General features: G+C 34.9%; 2 protein-coding genes across 3 annotated transcripts; both read right to left on the bottom strand.

Moving 5' to 3' along the window:
• Positions 1-1,903: 1,903 nt before the first annotated feature.
• Positions 1,904-3,727, bottom strand: LOC121768241 (gibberellin 2-beta-dioxygenase 6-like). The gene is made up of 3 exons (XM_042164663.1): positions 3,270-3,727; positions 2,788-3,115; positions 1,904-2,137 (listed from the first exon to the last, which is right to left on the bottom strand). The coding sequence occupies exons 1-3, from the start codon at positions 3,725-3,727 to the stop codon at positions 1,904-1,906; spliced, it is 1,020 nt and encodes a 339-aa protein (XP_042020597.1).
• A 3,642-nt stretch (positions 3,728-7,369) lies between these two features.
• LOC121767129 (protein indeterminate-domain 5, chloroplastic-like) lies at positions 7,370-11,593 on the bottom strand. 2 transcript variants are annotated; one of them, XM_042163324.1, is made up of 5 exons: positions 11,083-11,593; positions 10,605-11,001; positions 8,840-9,348; positions 8,144-8,746; positions 7,370-7,678 (listed from the first exon to the last, which is right to left on the bottom strand). In XM_042163324.1, the coding sequence occupies exons 1-4, from the start codon at positions 11,192-11,194 to the stop codon at positions 8,196-8,198; spliced, it is 1,569 nt and encodes a 522-aa protein (XP_042019258.1). In that variant the 5' UTR covers positions 11,195-11,593; the 3' UTR covers positions 7,370-7,678; positions 8,144-8,195. The 2 variants fall into 2 exon arrangements, with proteins under 2 accessions (XP_042019258.1, XP_042019257.1); XM_042163323.1 differs by having other exon boundaries at positions 11,087-11,593.
• Positions 11,594-13,413: the final 1,820 nt, after the last annotated feature.

The raw sequence follows: 13,413 nt of genomic DNA, 5'->3' as shown, positions 1-13,413 counted from the left end.
ATACATACCCTCTCTATGAGGTGACAATTTCTCTGCCTAATATATTTTGTCTAATATACTCTACTTGCCTATTGGTTTAAGATATAGATTGAATTATTAGTTGTGGAAAATATGAGACAGTGAGAATTCATTTACACAAATTAGTCTTACTAAATATTAGCATTTGAGTAGAATATTGAGTAGGATAAATTAAGATGTACTCTCTCCGTCTCGGATAATTCGTCTCACTTTGATCGGGCACGAGTTTCAAGAAATGTAATGAAAAGTGAGTTGAAAAAGTTAGTGGAATGTGGGTCATATTTTTATATATTAGTTTTATAATAAAATATGAGTAAGAATGAGTTAGTGGAATATGAGGTCCACTATAAAAAATGGTAAAAAGTGAAATGAGACGGATCGAAATGGAAAAATGAGATAAATTATCCGGGGATGGAGGGAGTATTTATAAAGCTTTGAAAAAAGCTTGCAATTGAATGGCATATCATAATCGACCACGTGTCAACATAACAGCGTCAACTTTATCTGGAGTCAAACTCTTCGAATGTGCGTGCATATTAAAATTATTAGACTACTCTATAGTAGTAGTATATTGATAAGGCTAAAACTGAACCTAAGTTTTGGGTTCAAATTCCTATACATCATCTTTTTGTGACAGCTAAAATCGAATTCGATTATTTTAAATCATTCCCAATATGTCAAAGCCAATGTTTTAGTCATAAAGTACAACTGACCTATAAGTGTGTATATGATTAAGAAACTGTAAAATACTGAGTACTATACCGCCCACACAATTTGATATAGTATTTACTAAATAGGAACATTCAATTAAGATACCATTGAAAGTTGAAACCATCTAATATAATACTCCCTCCGTCCCCTAATAGGAGTCGTTGTTTGACCGGGCACGAGTTTTAAGAAATGTAAAGAAAAGTTGGTTGAAAAGGTTTGTGGAATATGGAACCCACTTTTTATATTGATTTTATAATAAAATGTGAGTGGAGTGAGTTAGTGGAATGTGAGACCTACTACCATTTATGGTAAAAATGAAGAGTGACTCTTAATGAGGGATGGCCCAAAAAGGAAATTAGCGACTCTTATTCGGGCCAAGTTTTAAGTTTATCCTAAAGTGATCAGTTGGGCCACTTTCTCGGATTAGGGCCCATCTTTCTCGGACTTGGGCTGCAATATATTCATGCAATTTCATGGTTGTTGATCTCCTCCTCTTCTTTTTTTTTGGATGAAGCCCAAGTTTCCTTTATGAATTACTAGTACTATTTCATAATTTCAAATGAATATTTATGAAATCAATGTAAAAGAAAAATTGTTTTGTGCATACAATAATACAAAGAAAGGGAACATGCATAAACTGTCCGCACATATATACTACTTTGTTTACATAAATTTTATATTTATCGAAAATCAGACTCGATTATATTTTGACTCACCATTCCGCTTTAAGTATTTTATTGTTCCAAGTCACGTAGGAGCAAGTTTTGGTAATAGCTAGGTACTAGTATGAATGTCGTCTTTTCAAACAATAGTCTTCTTAGGGGTGTTCGGTTGGTAAGATTAAATCTTATAATTAAATATGTATCATGTTTGGTTCATAATATTGAACCCTTCAACTTAATTCTAGATGGATAGTCTCATGATAATTAGTCATAGCATCCCCCCTCCAACTAAAATAATCCCACAACTTAATTCTAGATGGATAGTCTCATGATATTAGTCATGGCAACCGAACGCCACCTTATAACATTTAATATTAGAAACATAATGTAGTATCACAATAAGAACATGCTAGTTTTTTTACTAATTAAACACAAAATGTGGTATACTCTTATTCCCTTTCTAAACAATGATACATTTATTTGGCTTATATATATATATGTTGTATGAATAATTATGATCGTAGAAACCTAGATAGGCCGAATTTTCGACCAAATAATCTCGCATCTTCCTGCACTTTGGCTCTATACTCTGCAAAGGTGAAATTAGTATAAAGAGATGGCTGTTTGCAACTCTTGATCAATGACTCATAAGAAGGGCAAAGAAAGTAGGCCACTGAGAATCTCTCTACGTTAGGATTGGCCATCACTTTATGCTCCACACTCTTATACAAATTGTTACTCCAAGCCTGCACAATTATTTAATACTTGCTTTAATCAAGATTCCAAAACAATAATGTATGTAGTATTAAATTAATCAAGCATTGATTCTAACTGTCAACAAACGTGTTTGACTACACCACTAATCCACATATACAAAGTGACAAATTCAGTTCATTCAAGGCCAAAGGAATATAAATATGCACCTAGCTACTCCTCTAAGGGCTTATATTATTTAATTTATAATCGATGGAGAATGAGATCATTGAGGGACAGAATGTTAGTTGCAACTTCCATGCATCCTTTTGAGAGTATGTATAATTTGCAATTTATTGTCTTGTGACATTGAATTGCTAATAAAATATTTTTTATAGGCGACAAAGATGTGATTGATACATATATTTAAATAATATAGGACAAATCTTAGCTTTTTAGTAGCTTCATGAAATTATAGAATGGAATCATGTCAAATAAATTATGTTGCTGTCATGAATTAGGGGAGGGAATCAAACCCTTTTTTCCATTTCCACAACGTATAATTTTATTTAATTATTTGTCACTTTTATGAACCCGACAAGATCGCCTCTATAATTAGCAAACTAAAAACGACCAAATTTTAAAATACTCAAATTACGGTTGTGACATGAAATAAAATGGTATGTTGATTAATTATTATTACCTGAAAAAGATCACCAATGTTGACAATGAGTGCATCTTTGTTGGGTTTGACAGCGACCCATTTGGAGTCTTTGATGAGTTGAAGCCCTCCAACTTCATCTTGATTTAATATTGTGAGGAAATCACTATCTGTGTGTGGCACCAAACCGAAGATTTCTGCGGATAAAGGACATGCCGGGTAACGGTTCAATCGAAGAAAACATGTGGTCTCGTCGCATTTGATCGTCTCCTCAAAATCTCCCAATTTTTGCCCTAGATTCTTGATCAGCACCTCGGCTAGCAGTTTGGCCAGTTTCTGCATTGCGGCCGCGTATCCGATCAGCACTTCCCTGCACAAAAATACGCGGTCAACAACAAAGCCTATGACCTGCTTTGAACTTGTTAGGTTGCAAACTCATCCCACATCGGAGAATGGTGGGAAGTTGGAAGTAGTATCTAAGTGTTGTCCTAATAGGACTAGCCCTATCTTATATAAATACATACCTTAGAGAGGTGAACTCGCCGTAGCAAGATTGGTCGGAGATCTTGATTAGGGGGATGTGGAACGCCTCGGACCACGAGAAGTTGTCGGGGGTGGTGGCCGAGGGGGACCCCCAACGGTACGAGTTGTTGAGAAGTCCACAACTTGACTTTCTTGAGAAAGGAGTCTTGAAAAGCTCGATTTGCTCTTTTCTCAATTGTTTTATGAGGTCCGGGTTGACCCCATGGTTGACTATTTGGAAGAACCCCCATTCTGACGAAGCGGCCGCGATTTGGGACGCACATTTGACCCTAGCATCCTCGTCGTCGCCCATCAGACCCGCGAGGTCAATTACCGGTAGTTCTTGGCATCCGTCATCAATTCGCGAATTTTGGTCGCATGATATTTTTTGATGCACCCGATCATGTACTATTTTGGTGTAGTGTTGGGCTAGTGGTGGAGTGGATTCAAAAGCGACCATATTTGGAATGTATGAGGGTTTGAAATAGAAGGTGTGGAAAATTGAAGAATTGAGAAGAGGTATTTATAGGGTTAGGAGAGACGGCAAGAATAAGTTGGTGATTAAATTGAAGAAAGAAAGAGACAGTGATTAGTTGTGTGACAATTGCCGGTTAGGGGTTAGTTTGTTCAATAAGTTCACGTGTGACAGATTAATGTTTATGAATAAGTCTTAGTATATAGTATGAATAAGTATTAATTAGTGGTCTAATTCTACGTGTATTATAGATTTTTGCACTACACTAAGTACAAATGGTAGCGAACAAAATAGTTGGACAAGTTGAATATGAGGCCATCATTTGTCATCTTTGACTTTGACTTTCTTCGTCCTATTATTATTAAATTTTCCAAAAATACAAAAACATGATATAAGTTCGTTCGTCTGCTTATCATAGAGGAAAAAAGAAGAAATATTTAACAAGTTTTGAGTTTTGATAAGAGGAAAAACCCCTAATAGATAAAAATAACAAATAATGTTGTAATAATTCAATGAACCATTATATAAAAGTATGATTAACCAAAATAATGGAGAAAGAGAATCAACTATAGAACGAAAGAATATATTGATCTATATGAAAGCAATGATTAACCAATAACAATAGAAAAAATTCATAAATTAAAGAGCAAAAGCATACCTTGATCCATATAAAATTGAATAATGAAATTGGTTTAGCTACTATGATCTTACATAGACTATTATCAATATGTTGTAGAAAGAATACATGAACTATGCTAAAACCTCGGCTTATATTTATAAAGAATATAAGGCCCTTTATTTTTTATTTGATCCCTCTCCATTACGAATAAACAATTTCATATATTTATTTGAATAACAAATTAATATACTTTAACCGAAAATTCTAACAGTTAAAAAATATAAGCTATGCATCAAATTAATTTAAATAAAATGTAGCGATTTTTTAGGAGAAAAATGTAGCGATTTATTAGGCATAGTGGGCTATTCTATTGATTCAGCCAAGACTAGGTTAAAACGGTCGGGCCTCATTAATGGGCTGGGCCTCTTATTGCATTATCACCTCATCCTAATAGTAGTGTATGGGTTTCTTCATGTGGGTCCATAGGCCGAAACGTATTTTTGTTTGTTCAATGATTTCATAATGTGTTTTTTTTTTTCTTGGAATTTAAACTTTCTAATGATTATAATCCTGACCTGCGTTTTTTGTTTTATCATGTATTTTCTCTGATTATTCTGCTTTCTCTCTCTTTTTTCATCTACTTAAAAAATATATGATCGCGTGAACGAAAAAATTATTGATTGAAAAAATACTCCAGCATATAAAGGTAGGGAATGTGTGGGGTGCAGATTAAATTGAATCGTAAACCTAAAAGTTGTGAATTGTTGAATTATAGTTTGTGTGTGTTATTTTGTAAATAAAATACAATAGAATTGTGGGCACCTACAATTCTTGAAGGAAGTTTCTTGGAAGGTACGTTATAATCATCTCTAACAATTATTTTTAAATTTTTTGTATATATTTAGGTGGAAGTCATTTTTATTTGGTATAATTAATTAACGAATTGAGAATTACATAATAACTAAGGTTTAATTGACCGATATATGCTATTTAGGCAACTAATCACTTTTACAGCCTTTCGTCAACTTAATCAATAGGGTCTTAACTTTGTCGTTTAGATCCTATCTAGAACTATCATAATATAGTATTGAAAAGTATTTCAGCGTTTTATAAGACCAAATAGTGATCAAAATTTCCAAACCAAAGTTACTGAATTCAGTGTTTGTACAGTCTTCTTAAACAAACGAATCACATTAATCTAACCAAATAAGGTCATAACTCACCGACCAATATTCAATTAGTAGCTTCTTAATTCGCATGATTGATAATGAAAAGAAGAGTGACTAAATTATCTATTAAAATCTAAGAAGCTCGTGAAGAAGAAAAATAGTCAATTATTAGAATAAAGACCATCGTCGCACAATATTGATATTCAAAGAAGCCAACGGTTTAATTTTCTTATTAGGGATAAAAAAAAATTGTTGTGGACTCATGATTGTATTTTCCGGCGTATTTTAGCTTCTATTTTCGTATTTATATCTTGGTTTGTGCAAATTGATTTATTTTCAATAACCACGCATTGATTATATTTACCCGTAATTATATTAAACACCCCTGCCGTCTGTCATTAATTACCTCCATTTTTTATTTCTAACCGCCCATAAATAATTTCTCATTTATTTTTTTTACTATTATACTTAAGTTAATAGACTTTACATTCCATTAATTTGATTTATTCACATTTTATTATAAAGTGTAGAAATCACATTTCACTGAATTTTTTACCCATTTTTTTTATTATATTTTTTTAAATTTGAGATGAGTCAAATCGAGACAACTAATGGCGGCGGACGGAGTTGTACATCGGAGTCTCTGACGTTAAAATCATGGATGGGTCATGGGTGTGTTTTGAAATTCATTTAATATATAGTGTATGTATGGTTATCATCACAAAATGTATAAGTACAAAATGGCACAGGCATAATCAAACTAATAAAAATTGGGGTTTATTGTATATAAATTCGCCACCTATAACTCAATAATTCCTACAAGCATCATATGTATCAAAGTATTAAAATTTTGCATTATTGCTTCATTATTATCCAACAAAAGCATGGAGAACGGATTATGCATACATATATAGTAGAACATCGCCTTAAACTAACATTATGAATTAATAATATTTCTAAGATAATAGATTTCTCTGGTCCCAATTTGAGGGCAATATGTACTTAAATAGTATCAATAAAGTAATAAGATAATAATCTTTAGGAAGACTCCTGAATAGATCTAAATGGTCCCATTAACATTATGAACTTGCATCCTAAAATTTCAAAGATAACTAGGACAACTTAGTATATATATGAATTTATTGATGTTTGCTACAAAAAAAGGGGTGCATGTTGGGGATCTTTTCATACTCACATAATAATGTTTATGTATTTGGTCTGTCATAATTGTTTTTTGCCAGCTTCTAGATGGGACCCATTCTACTTTCTGGAATGATTTTCAAAAACTTTTGTTTTGTTTTTATGGTTCTTCTTTCATCAATATGCAACAGTGAAAATATCTTGTTTAAATACATTTATTTCATAGATTCAAATTGCCAATGAGAAATATTTTAAGTGGCAAAGCTATACATAAAAATTAAATTCAAGTTCGTTATAATTCTATGTTATATGTTAATTTAATTTGGTTGCATTCATTTGTATTAAACATCTCTTTTGATTAATACATTATTTCTTATCAATTAATTAAATAATTAATACACCTATACTTAAATTTACGATTCCCTATAGTATGAAATCTATTGAGGATAATTCAACTGTAATTATATTCTTTCTAAAATGTGAGAACTTACATATAAAAATATAGTATATTCAACAAACAAATACTATATATAGGAATAGGAGAATATTAATGGTGAGTTAAAATAAAAATCATGTTATTGGAATCATACCGGTAGTGGAAATTAATTGTATCGAAATGAACAATATTAATCGGAGAATCGTAAATGATTTTTCATTTTCGGTTCTAGCTACTACCAAAACATAGTAAATCCTTCGAAGTGAAGCTGTACTTGATCATTCATAGAATTTATAAAACATCATTTTCACTTGAAACGTTCTTTTTGAACTTCTACAGTTCTACATTCTTTTTCTATGTTTTTCCTCAAAATATTCATTCAAAAGGTTAAAAGAACAAAAATTGTCACACTACAAAATTAAAACAACAAGTTTGAGGTACGTTCCTTCTTCTAGTGCACCTAAAAATTATAAGAGCAGAAGAAAAAACTTTTTTTGGGGTTCGGATCCATCATCCATATACACTGCAGAAACACAAGCTAGCCATCTTCTTCAATCAAGCCGCTCGATCTCCTGCATGCATCAATAGTTAACCAATTAATTTCCTAACTCAAAAACTATGGTTTCTACATTAGTTTAATGAAAGAACACACTAATTTTTTTTAGGGAATCAAAGAACACACCAATAAAAAATTACTACTAGTGTAGAAGAATGAAGATATTTTGTTTTTTATTTTCATACCTCGAATTATGTATTAAAAATGCATTTTCATGGATTAATTTAATTTATGTTTAACCTTTTATGAGCATTGGCCATTTATTGTACTAAAAAAATAGAAAATAATTTATTTTATGAAATATAATAATATATCATCATTAATCCTAATATGTAGTACTCCACAAAATAATTCCTGTGACAATTACAGAAGGCATTTGGTATTTTGGTGCAATGAAATATCTGTATAAGTATATACATATATATAAAGTATGGATATTAATTGACTAAAAATAAGTATATAGAATAGAAAGCAAGAATACCTGTGAAATGATCACATCTCTTTCTTCATTTAAATCTAAAACCCCCATCCCTTCACTGAAAACTCCTCCCTCCAAAAGGTTGGGTATGCGATGTCGTTTTTCCCTGCAAATCCAAAGAGCCGAGATGTTCCATCCCACTTTGCTGCTGCTGTTGCTCTCTCACGCTTCTCACAATCTCTCCAACTCCAAGAAAATCCCTCGTCAGCCTCCCCGCTTGCTCCAAGCTGCTGAATCCACTCTGCTGACTATTGCTATTCCCGCCATGGAACCCTCTGTACTCTTCCATTTCCGCCTGCTCGAACATCGACGCGGCCGAGCCTCCCTCCGCCGCCGCGATGGAGTTCATCATCAAGTCGTGCAGATGGTTGCCGCTGCCGCTATTGCTCCCTCCATAGACTCCGCTGCCCCCGAAACTGTGGTGGTCGGGCGACTTCCCGAAGCTCTTTAGCAGGGACGACGAGGCACCGCCGTTATTGGTGGCGGTGGAGCCCATCTGAGCAGCCTTCTGGAGAAGCGCCGTCGCCGACATTTGCCCTCCGCTAGGGGTTTGCATTGCCTGCGATGTGCTGTACAGCGATGGGATCGCAATGCTCATGAGATTACCTGATGGTTATTCAATGGATTAGTCATAAATTGGGGGGTTTTGTTGAGGCTGGGGTTTTAGATTTTGATTTTCCTTTTTTAATATATGTGTACCTGATGAGAAGAGGGTGGAATCATATCCAGCAGCGGAGTGGTGAGAGCCGCCGTCGATGGTGGAGGCGGCATTGTTGTTGTTTCCGGGGAAGAAGCTGAGGTTGAAGAGACCGGCGGCGGAGGAGTTGGAGGAGGTATTGGCAGTGTTGTTCATGTGGAGCTGGGGAAGCTGCATGAGGCTTTGCAATGATGACTTGTTGGGCAACATGGCACTATGGGGAGATTGATTTTGATGATCTTGATGGTCGTGATCGTGATTTGGGTGCAGGAATAGGCCCCGGGGCGAAGGGTGGAACCCTCCCGGGCTGACTAGGGTTTCGTATTGCTGGCCTGGCCTGCCCAATCTGAGTATGTCATGACTTGATAGGGCTCCTTGGTTCATCTGATCATGCTGGGAGAGCCCTAAGAGGTGGCTCCCAATGCTGCTCAGGGAGGGCGGGTTCAGGTTCCGCGCGCTCTCCTGAGCCAGCGCGTCGCAGAAGGCTCGGTGTGTGATGAAACTGTCACGCCTGGAACATATATATGTGAAATTCTCATGAGGATCTAATATGATATCTACATAAGATAGTAATGATACTTATTTGTATAAAATTGCAATACATCTAGAAATTGGAAGTGAATTAGGTGGTTGTGGAAATGGGGGAATAGCAAAAATAATAAAAATATGGACATTTTTGCTGTGTAATCGTGAGCAATGGAATCTTACCGAATGGAATATAGGAGTATAATACTAGTTGGTAGGATGGTTTATAGATATATTTGAAGGAGAGAATGCACAATGTAATTTGGAGAAAAGAGACAAGGGCATATGTATACATAATTGAAAAAGTTAGGTAGAAGAGTTTCTTCCATTCAAACATCATCATTGCATCAAATCACCTATTACACCACCAAATTTAAAAAAGGAACATTTTTGCAAACACCTGATCAACTGCATTTATCAGGAACAATGCTCTCTAATATGGCAAAACCCCCTTCAGTTGTCAACCAAAACAATGAGCCTATAATTAAATAGAGCTAGAAATGAGCCTATAAATTGAAGATTCCTCTATAGAGCAAATCAACCATATATATGAGTGTGGTGTACTATAAAGTTTAGAAATAAAAAACATTGGCAAATAATTGAGAGAGAGAGGAAAGAGGGGTTATAGGTGGGAATGGATGTTGGACACTCAAAAAACATTATCATGAAAATGGATACCTGCAACAAGTACAGTGTTGAACACATCTAGCCAACCCACAAGAGAACAAACCTGGTATCTTAATAACTTTTTTATGCTACCACGTGAACTCCAAGTGGTAAAACCAAATCATATGTGTGAAATTAAATTCTTTCCACATTTTTTAATAAGGTAAAACCAGACCAAGTCTGAGTAATCGTTTTAGGACGGATGTTCCAAAGATAGAGAGAGAATTTTCAAACAAAAAACCCCTCTTAGGTCATGGCGTTTTCCAGTGCCAATTCACGTGGAGCCATTTTTTTGACAGGCAAACCTCCAAAGAACAAAACGAAATATTAGAGCAAAACTCCAAAACCAATAATAATAAAAAAGGAATCCGAGTTTATGTGTGTGTGTTTTTCTCATTTGTGTGTGTGAGAAAGAGAGCCATAATTAGTAACTGTTGCAAAAGCTGAGAACTTTCCAATCCCGTGAGGTAACTTTTTCATGTGCAGGAAAAATAGAAAAGGAATCTAAGCCCTAAAACCCCAAATTAATCACACAATTGAGATGAAAAAAGGTAATTAGGGATTGAATTGAATTACCTGGAGAAGAGAGTGCCGCAGTCGCATCTGTATTCTCTGGTGCCGCAGGTTTTGGAATGGGCTTTCCAATCGGAATGCACGGCGTATTTTTTGGAGCATTTCTCGCATTTGTATTTCTTCTCGCCGTGTTTTCGCGAGTAGTGTTTTTTTATTCCGGTGAGGTCGCCGAGGGCCCGGGACGGGTCGTGGTGGACGCAGCTCGGCTCCGGGCAGAGATACACCTTCCGCCGCACCTCCTTGGTGCTCTTCTGCCGGAGCTTCCACGGCAGGTTGTGGCCGCGGCGGTGCAGCTGCAGATTCTGCTCCCTCTGGAAGCCTTTGTTGCAGACCTCGCACACGAACCGGTTCGTCGCCATTAGCGTCTTCGGCGACAGCGCGATTACCTCCGCATCCGGATCTGTCGGTTTAATTATAGTTATAAATCTCGATTTGTTAGTAAAATAATTTCATGCAGATTTAAGAAAGGGGGTTTTGATACTTGCTTGGATTTCCCGGCTGGTTCCGCCGCCTCTTGTTTGCCGGCGCAGCCGAAGGAGGCGCCGCGGCTGCTGAAGGCAGAAGCTGCTGCTGCTGTGGCTGCTCGTTTTCATCTCTTAATGAGAGGAAAGGCGAGGAAGAAGAAGCTGCCATGTTTAATTAATCACAATCTTCGATTTGTTCTGATTCCAGATTTAATTACCAGCTTTTTCTCATCAAAAAAGAAGAAGATACATGTATATATATATAAATAAAAATAAAGAGAGAGCTGCAGAAATGGAAGAATGAAGAAGATGCAGGGAGGAGTGGTATTTACAGCTAAATTGAAGCTAAGAGGGAAAGAGAGAGGAGATGAGAGAGAAGGGAGGGGAAAAAGGGGAAATAATATCAAGGCATAGATAGATAATTATGTGTGTGATGTGATGCTCAATTTCCCCCAAATTTAATCACTGTAATGTATTCCCTTGCTTTCAGTGAAAACATGAGGTTTTCGAAAAAGATGCTACTTAGGGTCTTCCTGTGTTTGGTGTCGTCCACAGCCGCTAACACATATCCCTTTTTATTCTCTCTCTCACTCCTAACTGCCGAGATAATTAATAATTAAAATAATAATAATAATAATAATAATAATATGCATGCAGAGTTATTACATACACATGTACATATACATTGAGAGGGTGAGCCCACGTACGTCCCATATAGAGTGTCCGTAAGCGGCGAAGGGTTGGGGGGGCCACCGCCCCTTCAGCCACCATCCCACCGGGGCTCTCATTTTCGTATCTTTTGGTCATCACTTGAAGACAAACATAACCTTCGTCAGCTCGTCTTTGGCAGCCACAGTAAAAGAATTCTTTTTTATTTTAATTTAAAAAATAAAAAGACACGCAGTTAGAGTTAGTCAAGGTTGTCCATATCCAGATAAATTCGTCCAACCACTAAATTTTATTACTACAACACTGTTAACAGTAAACATGGAGCCCTGTTGGCTAAAGATGAGGCAGCTTCTATTTATTTATTTTTATCATCTTTTTAAAAAAAATCAACTGCAAATTAAACCAAGATCACGAATATGTATACGCATATGCGTGTATATATATTGTAGATGGGGTGGGGTGGTCACATCAGGGAATGAAGGAAGTAAATTGTGTCCACTTGATTAATTACAAGTAAACATCAGAGTTGTGACCCACAAATTGACATAAATAGTATTTAATTAATCCTCTTAAATTATTTATACCTTGATAATTTATATAGACAATATAGTTTATTGTAGTATCTTTAAGACTATATAGGATTCTATATATATTGATGTTGCTAATGTGCACAGGAAATATAATGATACTTGAAATAATATGGAGTATATTATATACCTAATGTTGCAAAAAAAACAATACCGACTGGTGGAATATTTTATTTGTGCATTTGGTTGGAAGAATTCTATAGTTAGGTTTGTATAAATATAATTAGTGGCGAATCATAATATATATACATGAGTGGTTGAGAGTTGTATCCTTTTTTTTTTCCTTTTGTTATTCAAGATTTCATGATAAAATTATTTCTTAAATTAAGCTTGATGTCATACATCATAAGTAATATACATCCCAGGAGCAGAATCATTTACCCCACCCAGCCAAACTAAAAATTTATTATCTATATATAGATTAACCTTTCATTTAGCACAGAATTTGATTTTGAAAGTGTCTAAAAATTTGTGGGTTTTGAAAATTTCCATCGGGATTAAACTTGATTAGTAAATCATAGTACAAGACTTTAATGTTGAAAGATGCAAATTATGATTTGTAGATCCATTTCATTCAAATATTGAATTAAATTGGGTTCTTTTGACGCAAAAAATCTAGCATCTTTAATTTCTAACTTATAAAAACTCAATAGTATGAATCAAACATCAAATAGATTTACTGTCAGTCTGTCACACTTGAATAGAGGAACACTAGAATTTTTTTAAATGATGGTATATTTAATGCATTAGAAAGAATATGATGAATGGTGATATAGTTGGTACTATAAAGGATAGCTAGCGTGTATGAATGTGCATATATTGGGGTGTTATAATAAAGTCACTTTTAAAATATGAACCATAAATCATGAAATTGCATTGGAGCATGTATGAATTTGCTCGGAAATTGTAAGAATTCCAAATATATATATATATATATATATGTTGTGATTCGAACCCATGAATGCATTCAACTAGACAACGAATCCATAGTAAATTTTCATGATCTAAGAACCGTAAATAGTTCCTATTTTTATATAGTGCAAGAATAATATTTAAAAAGAAATAATAGTCATTTAAATTAAGAAATTTGGT

This window comes from Salvia splendens, chromosome 15, assembly GCF_004379255.2.
Source record: "Salvia splendens isolate huo1 chromosome 15, SspV2, whole genome shotgun sequence".
NCBI lineage: Eukaryota > Viridiplantae > Streptophyta > Magnoliopsida > Lamiales > Lamiaceae > Salvia > Salvia splendens.
This window is presented reverse-complemented; position numbering and strand designations above follow the sequence as displayed.

Bases quoted from the DNA above. Each gene is read 5' to 3' on its own strand.
- LOC121768241 (XM_042164663.1), bottom strand. From the start codon at position 3,727: ATGGTCGCTTTTGAATCCACTCCACCACTAGCCCAACACTACACCAAA. The intron at 3,116-3,269 runs GTATGTATTTAT...ATTTTTGTGCAG, and splicing joins GGCGAGTTCACCTCTCTAAG to GGAAGTGCTGATCGGATACG. The intron at 2,138-2,787 runs GTAATAATAATT...ATAATTGTGCAG, and splicing joins ACATTGGTGATCTTTTTCAG to GCTTGGAGTAACAATTTGTA.
- LOC121767129 (XM_042163323.1), bottom strand. From the start codon at position 11,234: ATGGCAGCTTCTTCTTCCTCGCCTTTCCTCTCATTAAGAGATGAAAAC. The intron at 11,002-11,086 runs GCAAGTATCAAA...TTAAACCGACAG, and splicing joins GAACCAGCCGGGAAATCCAA to ATCCGGATGCGGAGGTAATC. The intron at 8,747-8,839 runs GTACACATATAT...AATAACCATCAG, and splicing joins TTCCACCCTCTTCTCATCAG to GTAATCTCATGAGCATTGCG.